The sequence below is a fragment of the Myotis brandtii genome, unplaced genomic scaffold (assembly GCF_000412655.1).
Source record: "Myotis brandtii unplaced genomic scaffold, ASM41265v1 scaffold1464, whole genome shotgun sequence".
Lineage (NCBI taxonomy): Eukaryota > Metazoa > Chordata > Mammalia > Chiroptera > Vespertilionidae > Myotis > Myotis brandtii.
In genome coordinates this window covers 46,327-58,834 of record NW_005355263.1, presented here as the reverse complement: position 1 = coordinate 58,834, position 12,508 = coordinate 46,327, and the positions used below count along the sequence as shown (strand labels likewise).

Here is a 12,508-nt window from a genome sequence, read left to right as displayed (position 1 = left end):
CCCCCCCGCGACCCCCCCCCCAAGTCTTTGAAAAATGAAGCTGTACTTCCCAGTTTCCCAAGACAAATGGTTCAAAGATTGCTTCATCCAGTCCCATGCCTGCAGTCTTGATCAGGACAGCTCACAGGAGAAACCTATCTGTTTGGAAATCTTATTACATGTTTTACTAAATTTCGTATTTATTTTAAAAAATATGTTTTTATTGATTTAGAGAGAGAGGGAGAGAGATAGAGAGAAACATCAATGATAGAGAAACATCAATTGGCTGCCTCCTGCACACCCCCTATTGGGGATTGAGCCCACAACCCGGGCTTGTGCCTTCACTGGGAATCGAACTAGGAACCTTCTGATTCACAGGTTGACGTTCAACGGCTGAGCCATGCCAGCTGAGTTAACTGTCATATTTAAACACCCCTGTTGCACAGAACTATTTCAAAAGCCCTTCTCTATGGGTTGAAAAATATTGCCCATTTTTGAAACCGGACAACCAATGAGTCCGGGCTGCCTGTCACTACTTGAGCCAATTAAGCACAGACAGGGTTGAATCATATATGAGCGTTTATTCCAATACTGATGGCGGTATGGGAGAGCAGCAGGTCATCCACAAAAATCTGCTCTCCAATCCCCTATAAGCCAGCTGCTCATATTGGTAAGGACAAAGATTACATAGGAAAGTAGGAATTACAGGCATGGGGAAGTAGGCAATGGGGGTTGGGGTGAGACTCCATTTTTTTTTTTGGCAACAAGGTTGTTAATCTTTCCATGATATTACGAAGTTCTTGAATGAGAATGGACTGCATTCCCAGGTTGACACCCAGGTCCAAGGCTGATTGCCAGGTCCAAGGTTGACTCCCATGTCCCAGGGGTGTGCAACTCCCAGCCAGGTTAGAATGTCCTTTCTTCAATCAGAACAAGGCAATCATGGTTAATAGAGGATGATTAATATTCTATTTTTGACCCTAACATTTTCAGGTTTGTTTTCCAAGCAATGATTCATGTGAGCTATTTTGAAGAACAAAATATAGATGACACAATTCCAGGTATATGATAATTTGACTTCTGGAAGTTTGATTTCCAGATAGATTCTGGAAGTACACCCAGAGTCTCAGCTCTGTTCTTCCTCATGTTAATCCAGAGGAACATATGCAAACAAAAGCCCAGACACACCTTGACTGTATTTCCCTGAATTTGCCTCATTCCAGGAACTAGTAATTATTTGCACTTCCTCTTCTTTCAGCATCCCTCAGTCTGTCCCCAGTGGCCATTTCTGCATGTGCCAATATCTAGAGCTACAAGGTGCAGATAGAGCCTATTTCAAGTATCTGTATATTCGTCCTCACGGCTTGAAGCAATAGCAGATACAATCCAGAGAGGAGGTAGGGGAAACAGGAAAAATCACTAGCATCTGTGTTAGCAATTAATTTGTAGTAAGTAGCTGTGTCTTTGTTTTATTTTCTACAAAAGTTATCAGGAATGAACCTGAGAATAAATTAACTAATTAATGCATTTCATTTAACATGCATTGAAGTTGTACCGTGTGGAAATAACTGTGTGGGTTTTTTAAAATGACACAAACGCTGTCCCAGATGTTAAGACGATTAGCCTTTCATGAGAACAATGCCTTGAGGAGTTGAGGATATTGGAAGCAGCATCAATTGTCAATTAATAATCAAGACAAGTGATTTTGAGTTTTCTTTGGCTCTTAATGAGTCAACAGATGTTACTAAATACTGCTCAGCTGTTATGTATTGGAGGAATTAGTGTTGAATTGGAGTTGACTGAAGAATTATGAATTATCTATGAATAGGTGAGTAATATGAATTCCTGGAAGATTGCTTCAAAGGCCATTGATTTATCAAATGTGTGTTGAGCCACTATATGTGCCAGACACTGTTCTAGACTCTGGTTGGGATTAGGACAGTAAGTAAGATGAGGTCTCTGCTCTTATAAACCTCATATTCTAGTGCCGTGGTCGGCAAACTGCGGCTCGCGAGCCACATGCGGCTCTTTGGCCCCTTGAGTGTGGCTCTTCCTAAGCCTTAGGAGTACCCTAATTAAGTTAATAACAATGTACTACCTGTATAGTTTAAGTTTAAAAAATTTGGCTCTCAAAAGAAATTTCAATCATTGCACTGTTGATATTTGGCTCTGTTGACTAATGAGTTTGCCAACCACTGTGGGATGCAGAGCACAAGTAAAGACAATGCATATTGATAGGGGCAGGCCAGACCTTCACAAGAAGAAAAAGAAAGACAGATAATAAGGGTAAAGATGCAGACAGGCTGGGGAATTTTTTCATAAAATCAGAATGATTTTGATGATTTGGTTTATCAAGTTTGCTTGTATATTCCCATGTATTTCTGGAAGTTAAATATGTTTTATTGATATGGTCACAGTACAATGTCTTTACAAATAATCCTGCACAGAGAAAACCTTTTTCTAGATCTTAATACATCAGAGAAGGGGAGAGCCTGCTGAATTTCTGCTCCTAAAAAGCTTAGTACCTTCCAATGTCAAAAATTATAATTGCTGTTTCCCCTAATCCTACAGATTCTCTTAATCTATGAAAACAAGGGTGGAGTGCACTTCTAACTTGAACCACCATGTGCAGTGGGCAGCCTGTGGCCTGCACAAAAGCACCTCTCTGAAGGCTCCAGTAGGGGCTGCAATAAAGCCCAGATTTGACATGGGGAAGGAGATACCCTTATGCACTTCCTTTCAGAAGAGGGCTCCTCCTTATTATACACAGCTGGGTGCAGACTTGGAAAAGCTTGGCTGAGCTTGGTTTCATAAGGATTCCTACAACCCAGAGATTGTCTTGTTTGTTTCAGAAATGATAAAAGTTCTGAATAATTAGGCATCTTCTGATGCGTAATCAAATAATCATGCTGTGCATTCAGAAGCTACCTTAGATCTGTTTGCTTATTATATCTTACTTTAATAATAATAACAATAAAAACACCACACGATTTTTAAATGATGAACTGAGTGGATCTAGAGACATGGAAGCATGGAACAGAGTGCGGAATCTTGGAGGGAAGGTGGGGGAGAGTGGATAGAAAAACTGTGGTACATTTATACGTGGAATACTATGCAGTGGTAAAAGAGAAGGATTTATTACCCTCTGAGACAGCATGGAGGGACTTGAAGAGTATCATGCTATGTGAAATAAGTCAGTCAGAGAAAGGCAAGTATCACATGATCTCATTCATATGTGGAAACCAATGAATAATATAAACTGATGAATGGAGTGGATCCAGAGACATGGAAGGTAATCGACCAAAGACCTTGTGCATATCACCAATGGATACAGACAATAGGGTGGGGAACGTATGGGGTAGTGGGCGGGAACGGGAGTCAATGGTGGAAAAAAGGGGACAAATGCAATACTTTCAACAATAAATAATTATTTAAAAACAATAAAAAAAATAAAATTTTCAGGTATGTCCAAAACCAAATAAAAGTGATTTTCTCTTTTGGGGTGCCTCTCCCATTTGCACAAATAATTTGGAGTTTGTTATAAGTACGTATTGCTCTGGGTTTTTAATTGTAAACAACATAATGTGAAATGCCTCTCATTCTTCTCAGGTTGGTTAAATCTCGACTTAATAGAACCTGCCCCTCAGAAGTTGGACTCCTGAAAAATGTTGAACGAGAACAAGAATCAGAAGAAGAGATGTGATTTTGATGGGCATCTAGTCTTTTTGGATGAACTTTTCCTTTTCTTTCTTTTTTTTTTTTTGCATTGTTTTTGTTCATAGTTTTGTTTCTTGATCCTTTGTTTGGCTAAGGATGATTCCTGGTGTACTGGTTGTATTTTGAATTTTGTTAAAGTATTTGAATATTAATGTTTTATTTTAGGTTTGAAATTACTTTAGATGATAAGTTCATTTTGCACATCAGCCTTGGTATTCAGGCCTGGAGTGATTCTTCCAAGGTCATCTAAAGTTTGATGCCCATGAGATGACAAACATTTGTTTTACTAATATTTGCCTTATACACATGCTTAAGATTCTCGGGATTGCTACCATTTGTACTTGTTAAAAATGGGATTACACTTGTTTGTCTTGTTGCAATGAGAAATAAATGGATACCTCAAATCTTTATTTTTGTTATTCAACTGCACCACCTTTATATCATGAAGAAAAAGCTGTGTGACACTGAAATTCCCTTTTTGATGAGACTTGTTTTTCTGTAACACCTGACTTCTCCTCTAGGAAAAGTGAGCCAGAGTCTTTCTGAGTTGTGCACTCTTTGGGAAAAGACAAAAGGGATGATCCCTGGAACATATGGTTGCAAAGCCATAGAGACTGGGAAAGGAGAGCCATGATATTATCTACAGAGTAAAAAGTCATCAATAGCATAGTGTGGCCACCATACCTCCCCTCTGCTGAAATAGTTGAGGGGATAAGACAAGGAATAGCCTTTTATGGAAAATCTGGGTAAAAAGTCAGAGCCCTTGCATAGTCTGTGGGCTAAGTAGACCTCAGTGGAGAGTCAAGAAATCTTGTTTCTAATTCTGGCTCTCCCGTTAACTGGCCTCTGGGGCTAGAGCAATCACCATGTCCTTCTCTCTAAATAAGGGAATTGAATTGGATGAATCATGGGGCTCTTTCTGAATGTCACATGTTATAAATCTAGAGTCTCTGAGACAAAACTGAAGCATGGAGACAGCTAATGTTGTACAATCTCTGTCATGTCAATCTGTCATGTTACCTTTTCTGTCATGTCAATCTCTGCCATGACAGGAAAGGTAAGGAGGGCTTCAGGGATCCTTGAGAGATGACTCACATATGGAGGAAAAGAGACAGCCTCGTGGGCAGCTGAAGGTGAAATGTGGGCAGTTAAATCCTGCAGGCTCCCTGGCATTCCAGAAGCACTGACAAATCTAGGGGGCTGGCCCAGTATGGTATGATCACAGTGACACTGAAGAGGAAAGTGAGTGGATTGTTTAGACCAAAGAACTGGACACATTCATTTTTTTTAAGATTAATTTGATTCAGTCATTTTTTAATTTTCCTTTTCAACTAGCAAATGTTTCTTTCTGCTTAAATTATTAGTTTATAAAAGTGATTAGAAAGGTGTGCTATCTTTGTCCCCCAGGCAAGCATTTAGGAAGGTCTACATAGTACAATATAGATGGTGATCTTCTATAGCTCACTGTTCTTATATGCCAGTGGTTCTCAACCTTCCTAATGCCGCGACCCTTTAATACAGTTCCTCATGTTGTGGTGACCCCCAACCATAAAATTATTTTCGTTGCTACTTCATCACTGTAATTTTGCTACTGTTATGAATCGTAATGTAAATATCTGATATGCAGGACGTGTTTTCATTGTTACAAATTGAACATAATTAAAGCACAGTGATTAATCACAAAAACAATATGTAATTATATATGTGTTTTCCGATGGTCTTAGGTGACCCCTGTGAAAGGGTCGTTCGACCCCCAAAGGGGTCGCAACCCACAGGTTGAGAACCGCTGTTATATGCTCTTGCTCTGAGTGTGTTAATGAAAGAACTGAAGACATAAAGATTATTAAATAAATGAATAATTTTTGTTCATTTTTATGAACAAAATAAATGAATAAATGAATAATTTTGGGTATTCCTTCTATACACATTAGCTTTTCTATTCACCAGTTTTCAGATACATTTATTTTCTTAATGTAATGGTTGAAAACAATTGATGTGGGTCCTTAAAGGTTGATCTTGAACAATGCAATAAAACCTACTGCATTTCAGGCATCTGAGGGGCCCACACGTCATGGTCCTCAGGAGGTCATGGCCTTCTGCCCCACGTGTGTCCTCCATCTCAGGGGTCTCTTCTAGTCTGCCAAATTTGTATGACTTTGGCAACTCTGTGTTTCAACAGAGCAAGCCATCAGAATGATGATAGGATTAAAAAGTACAAATTCGTAGTTACGGAACAGTCACAGTGATGTAAAGTACAGCATAGGGAATGTAGCCACTAATATTGTAATAACTGTGTATGGTGTCAGATGGGTTTATTGAGGTGACCACTTCAAAAGTTATAGAAATGTCTAACCATGGGTTTATACACCTGAAACATATAATATTGTATGTCAACTGGAATTTAAAAATAAAGAAAGAGAAAAAGGAAAAACAAGAGTGAGCCATCAGCTGAAGTTACATGAAAATGGCATTGCTGGTATCTAGACCTGAGCAGGAACTCTAGGAATAATTATCATGAACCAGATTAAGGCTGGAATATTGAAAACTGATAAATGCAAATATTCCAACAGTCTTTATGAAAAAGCAGAAATGTCCATTCTTCCAGGCTCTGCATGGAGAGAATATGAATGAGATGCAACCCAGTGAGCTCTCAGAGGTTCAGTTCTAAGTCCACAGTCTGGGGCTTTCTGCCTCTAGTCTGCCTGAAATCAGCAGTATTTGAACACCATTATTATAATTTTATGGAAGCCTTCACAAAGGAAGCAGTTGAGGGAGGGTGCCTTCACTTACTTTTATTTGTAGTTGATCTCAACTCTTTCAAAAATCTGAGGTCTCAATTCCTGAGCTTTTTGTAACCCTACCTTTGAGGGTATTTCACACTTCATTTACTTGTATTTGATTGTGTTTAGAGAAACTCTTTATATATTCAGTGCAAAATCAACATTGGCTGTTGATGTGATACCAATTCCTCAGTGATTTCTGTAACCTCCAATCTCTTTTGCTTGGGAAACTCCAGCCTCTGATTGCATTAACTTCTAGCTCCTTGTTGAAATGGGAGGTTGGGCCATGGCCATTCTTATCCTCATTTTGTCACAATAGGGCTCATTAATCAAGGCTGTATTTGCAATAAGGTAGTGCAAGAGTCACTGTGGACGACAGGAACAATCAATAAAAGCCGTGAAGTGAGGAGTTCTTCCAAAATGCAAGAAGCCAATAGATAAAAAATATAAAAGAGAAGTTCTTACACATAGAGAATAGATCCAGAAATTCTATATTCTGATTAATGTGAATTCCAGATGGAGAAAATTGAGAGAATAGAGGACAAGTATGAAGAGAAAAGAAGTTTCCCTAAGTAAATAACAATAAAGAAAGATTTTTGCTTTAAGCTTGGACAGACATGCCATGAATAGAATGACTGGGTTTCTGGGCTAAACTAGTAAAAATGAAAAAAAACACACCTTAACCTTTCTATTAACAGCTCTGAGATTGGATGCCAGTATTTCTCAGCCTTTAAGGCATTAGTCTTAAAGCAAAAATGACAAATCTTTGTTCATTGTGTGTATGTGGGAGAAATTAGTGTTTCAGGATTCTTAGAATCTATTCCGAGAAGTGGGATCACTGGGTCAAAAGGCAGTTCCATTTTTAATTTTTGAGGTAACTGCATACTACTTCCCACAGTGGCTGCACTAATCTGCATTATCACCAACATGCATGAGAGTTCCCTTATCTCCACATCCTTGCAATACTTTTTTGTTGATTTATTAATGATATCCATTCTATTGGCCATCTGTATAACCTCTTTGGAGAAGTGTCCATTCAGATCCCAAGGGAAGTGCTGGAGAGGAGATGCCATCCAAGCCCCGCCCCCCCATCCAGAGGAGGCAGACCTTACTCCACCTTATAATTCCTCCTGGGTCCTGCCGCCTCAGCCTTCGCCACAACTTCCCCGATCACAGAGGGAGGGAAATCCCCAGGCTCCAGCACAGGGGGAGCAGTCTCTTTCATTCTCACCTCCTGCCACTCGAACCGCACCCAGGCAAGGGAGGGCAGCGTGGGAGACCCTCCGCCCAAGGGATCTCTCCTACCCTTAAGGAGGTTTTCCTTGGACACTTTTCACCATGTTCTCCTATCAGGCATGAAGGCAGCAGCCTGGGAAGCCTACAAATCTGGTCTCAGGCATTCACTTGTGGAATGTCGGCCCAGAAGGCCGAGTTAATTGCCCTTATTCAGGCTCTCCCGTGGGCAAGAGAAAAATCAGTAATGATTTATACTGATAGTAGGTACGCATTTGCAACAGCTCATGTACACAATGCTATTTACAAGGAAAGGAGACTTTTAACTTCAGCCGGGAAGGACATCAAAAATAAGGAAGAGATTCTGGCTCTACTAGAAGCCATCTGGTTACCCAAGGTAGTGGCATTGGTCCAATGTAAGGGGCACCAGAAAGGACACTCTCTAGAACAGTGGTTCTCAACCTTCTGGCCCTTTAAATACAGTTCCTCATGTTGGGACCCAACCATAAAATTATTTTCGTTGCTACTTCATAACTGTAATGTTGCTACTGTTATGAATCGTAATGGAAATATCTGATATGCAGGATGGTCTTAGGCGACCCCTGGGAAAGGGTCATTTGACCGCCAAAGGGGTCGCGACCCACAGGTTGAGAACAGCTGCTCTAGAAGCAAGAGGGAACCAGGCCACAGATGAAGTGGCCTGGGAGGCTGCCCTAAAACCATTGGGGCAACTACAGATTCTAGTGACACTTCCAGAGCCTGACCTACCCACCTCACCAGCCTACACGGAGAAGGAGGAGAAACTAGCCACACAGAAGCAGGCCTCCGGAAACCTGGAAGGATGATGGACTTTACTGGAGGGCCGACTTTTGGTTCCCAAGGCTCTAGGTCGGCAAACCGTGGCTCGCGAGCCACAAGCAGCTCTTTGGCCCCTTGAGTGTGGCTCTTCCACAAAATACCACGTGCGGGCGCGCATGTACAGTGCTATTGAAACTTCGTGGCCCATGCGCAGAAGTCGGTATTTTGTGGAAGAGCCGGTATTTTGTGGAAGAGCCATACTCAAGGGGCCAAAGAGCCGCATGTGGCTTGTGAGCCGCGGTTTGCCAAGCCACAGTTTGCCGACCACTGACCTAGGCCATATCAAGCTTACAGAATTCCTAAAGGATAGATACTATATACCCAACCTAGATAGTATAATAGACAGCATTGTTTCCCAATGCATTACCTGTGCTCAAGTGAATGCCAAACAGGGTAAAAGACCCCCGACAGGAATCTGGGCTGAGGGAAATTCCCCGGGAGAACACTGGGAAACAGAGTTCACAGAAGTCAGGCCTGTGGCAGCAGGGCATAAATATCTCTTAGTTTTCATAGACACTGTCTCAGGATGGGTTAAAGCTTACCCGACTAGGACAAAAACTGCCACCACTGTAGCTAAAAAGCTACTCCAGGAAATAGTTCCCCTATTTGGCTTACCTGTAACTTTAGGATCGGACAATGAACCTGCTTTTATAGCCAAAAATTTCATAGGACATAGCAAAGACATTGAATGTTAATTGGAAACTACATTGCGCCTACCAGCCCCAAAGCTCTGGGCAGGTAGAACGCATGAATAGGACCTTAAAGGAGGGCCTCACCAAATTTACCTCAGAAACTGGTGAAAATTGGGCCACCTTCCTCCCCTTTGCCCTACTTAGGGCAAGGTACACTCCATACCAAGTGGGGTTTTCCCCATATGAAATTATGTTTCAAAGACCCCCTCCCATACTCCCAAAACTTCGAGAAGAAATAAAAGCTGAAATCCATAACCAATCTTTACTCAAGTCCTTACAGGCTTTACAGTCCACTCAGAAGGCAGTCCAGAAGCACGTCTGAGATGCTCCGCTTGTACCAATTTCTAATCTGGTCCATCCCTTCCAACCTGGTGACTCTGTTTGGGTAAAGAAATTTACCATCCAAGGACTGACTCCTACCTGGAAAGGACCACACACCATCATTTTGACCACCCCCATGGCAGTCAAGGTTGACGGAATCCCGACGTGGCTTCATCACACTCAGCTTAAGGCAGCACAGGCAGAATAGAGTCCAGGACTCAAACTCTTCAGACCCACTAAGCTAAGACGTTCGTGTGTATTGCTGTCTTAACCTCCTCCCCAACAATGGCCCACAAGAGTCAATGATTTGACTCATATACATAAAACCAGTGGGGAATGAAGCATAGTGACCTCTATTTTGTAAAAACTGCTGTTTGAATTTTCCACTAAGCATAGATAGTCCTTTGTCCTGTGAATTAACTCTGCTATTCTTGGCTTCTGTAAACACGCTTGCTTGAATAATAGGGAAAATAAGCTCAACTATCTGACCTTGCAAGCCACTCTGCTGCCATCCCTAGCTACTCCCATGCCAGGTGCCCTCCAGTTATCTGAAATGTACTATGCTCAAGGCTACTGAGTTGTGCTGTACTCAAGGTTACAAGCTGCCTGCAAAATATCTACATAGGGCTCTTTGTAAAGCCTGCAAAGGTCCAGAAACTCCATATTTAGGAGACAAAGGGACTAGAGGGGTATAAAGGGAAAACTTCCTCCATGTTGCTTTGCTCAGACTTTGAGAGACAACTTCTCTGAGACCGCTAGTGTAATAAAGGCTCCACAATTCAGCTTACTGATTGATTGATTAATCCTCTGTTTAGCGTGCTGATTTAGAACATAACAATATCAGAAAAAATATTGCTACAAGAGATGTCTGAGATTTTACTACCTATATTTTCTTCTAGGATTTTTGTGGTTCTGAGCCTTACATTTAAATTTTTAATCCATTTTGAGTTTATTCTTGTGTATGGTGTAAGAAGGTAGTCTAATATTTTTGGGCATGTATCTGTCTAATTTTCCCAACACCATTTATTGAATAGAGTATCTTTATCCCATTGTATATTCTTAACTCCTTTGTTGAATATTAATAAAAGCATGGGCTTATTTCTGGACTCTCTTTTCTGTTCTATTGGTCTTTATGTCTGTTTTTTGTTTTGTTTTTAAAATCTATTATTATTGATTTTATAGAGGAAGGGAGAGGGAGAGAGAGAGAGATAAAAACATCAATGATGAGAGAATCATTGATTGGCTGCCTCCTGCACGCCCCCTTCTGGGGATCCAGCCTGCAACCCGGGCATGTCCCCTTGACCAGAGTTGAACCTGGGACCCTTCAGTCTGCAGGCTGATGCTCTATCCACTGAGCCAAACCTGCTAGGGCTATATGTCTATTTTTTTATGCCAGTACCATGCTGTTTTGAATATTATGGTCTTCTAGTATCGTTTGATATCAGGTAGCATGATTCCTCCAAGTTTGTTCTTCTTTTTCAAGATTGCTATGACTATTTGAAGTCTTTTGTGGTTTCATATGAATTTTTGGAATATTTGTTCTAGTTCTGTGAAATACTCCATTGGTATTTTGATAGGAATTACATTGAAGGTATAGATTGCTTTAGGTAGTATGGACATTTTAATGATGTTAATTCTTCCAATCTATGAACATGGTATATGCTTTCACTTGTTTATATCTTCTTCAATTACTTCTTTAGTATCTTAATTTTCTGAGTACAGGTCTTCTAAATTGTTGTTTAAATTTATTCCCAGGTATTTTATTTTTTGATGTAATTGTAAATGGTTTTTTTTTGTTTTGTTTTGTTTTAGTTTCCCTTTCTGATAGTTTATTATTGGCATACAAAAATGCAACTGATTTCTGGATATTTATTTTGTATCCTGATACTTTACTAATTCACTTATCAGTTCTAGTATTTTTTTTGGTGTGTGCAATCTTTAGTATCATGTAATCTACATAAATGACAGTTTTATTTCATTCTTTCCAATTTAGATGCTTTTTATTTTTCCTTCATGTCTGATTGCTGTGGCTAGGATTTTCAGTATTATGTTGAATAGGAGTATCAGTGAAAACAGACATCCCTGTCTTTTTAAAAAAATATATTTTTATTGATTTCAAAGAGGAAGAGAGAGAGACATCAATGATGAGAGAGAATTATTGATCGGCTGCTTCCTGCACACCCCCTACTGGAGATTGAGCCTGCAACCCAGGCATGTGCCCTTGACCAGAATTGAACCCGGGACCCTTCAATTCACAGGCCAGGCACTCTATCCACTGAGCCAAACCAACTAGGGTCAGACATCCCTGTCTTTTTCCTGGTCTTAAGGGAAACACTTTTAGTTTTTGCCCATTGACTGTGATGTTGGCTATGGGTTTGTCATATATGGCTTTTATTACATTGAGGCATGTTCCCTCTATTCCCACTTTGCTGAGAGTTTTTTATCATAAACTAGAGGCCTGGTTCATGAAATTTGTGCATGGGGCGGGGGCGGGGGGCTCAACCCAGCCTGTACCCTCTCTAATCCAGGACATCCCTCTCACAATCCAGGACCACTGGCTCATAACTGCTCGCCTGCCTGCCTGCCTGATCCCTAGTAACTGCCCCCTCACCAGCCTGATCACCCCTAACCACCTCTGCCTGCCAGCCTGATTGCCCCTAACTGCCACCCCCACCAGCCTAGTTGCCCCCAACTGCCCCTCATGATGGCCTGATTGCTCCAAACTGCTCCCCCTGCCTGCCTGGTCACCCCCCCACAGGCTTGGTTGCCCCTAACTGTCCCCCTCCCCGTCAGCCTGGTCGCCCTGCCGGCCAGGTTGCCCTCAACTGCCCCCTCCCTGCCGACCTGGTCGCTCCTAACTGCCCCTCCCCACTGGCCTGGTCACCCCTTACTGCCCCCCCGCCGGCCTGGTCGCCCCATGCAGCCTGC

At 41.4% G+C, this 12,508-nt stretch overlaps 1 protein-coding gene across 2 annotated transcripts in view; it reads left to right on the top strand.

The window, feature by feature from the left end:
* Positions 1-4,104, top strand: part of TMEM45A (transmembrane protein 45A) — an 82,253-nt gene extending 78,149 nt beyond the window's left edge. Inside the window, exons 6-7 of one of the 2 annotated variants that reach the window (XM_014535587.1) lie at positions 973-1,040; positions 3,589-4,104. In XM_014535587.1, coding sequence (XP_014391073.1) covers positions 973-1,040; positions 3,589-3,641 — 121 coding nt within the window. In that variant the 3' untranslated portion in view covers positions 3,642-4,104. The remainder of the gene's footprint in view (positions 1-972; positions 1,041-3,588) is intronic. The other variant, XM_005861233.2, reaches the window with a different exon arrangement.
* The last annotated feature ends 8,404 nt before the right edge of the window (positions 4,105-12,508 follow it).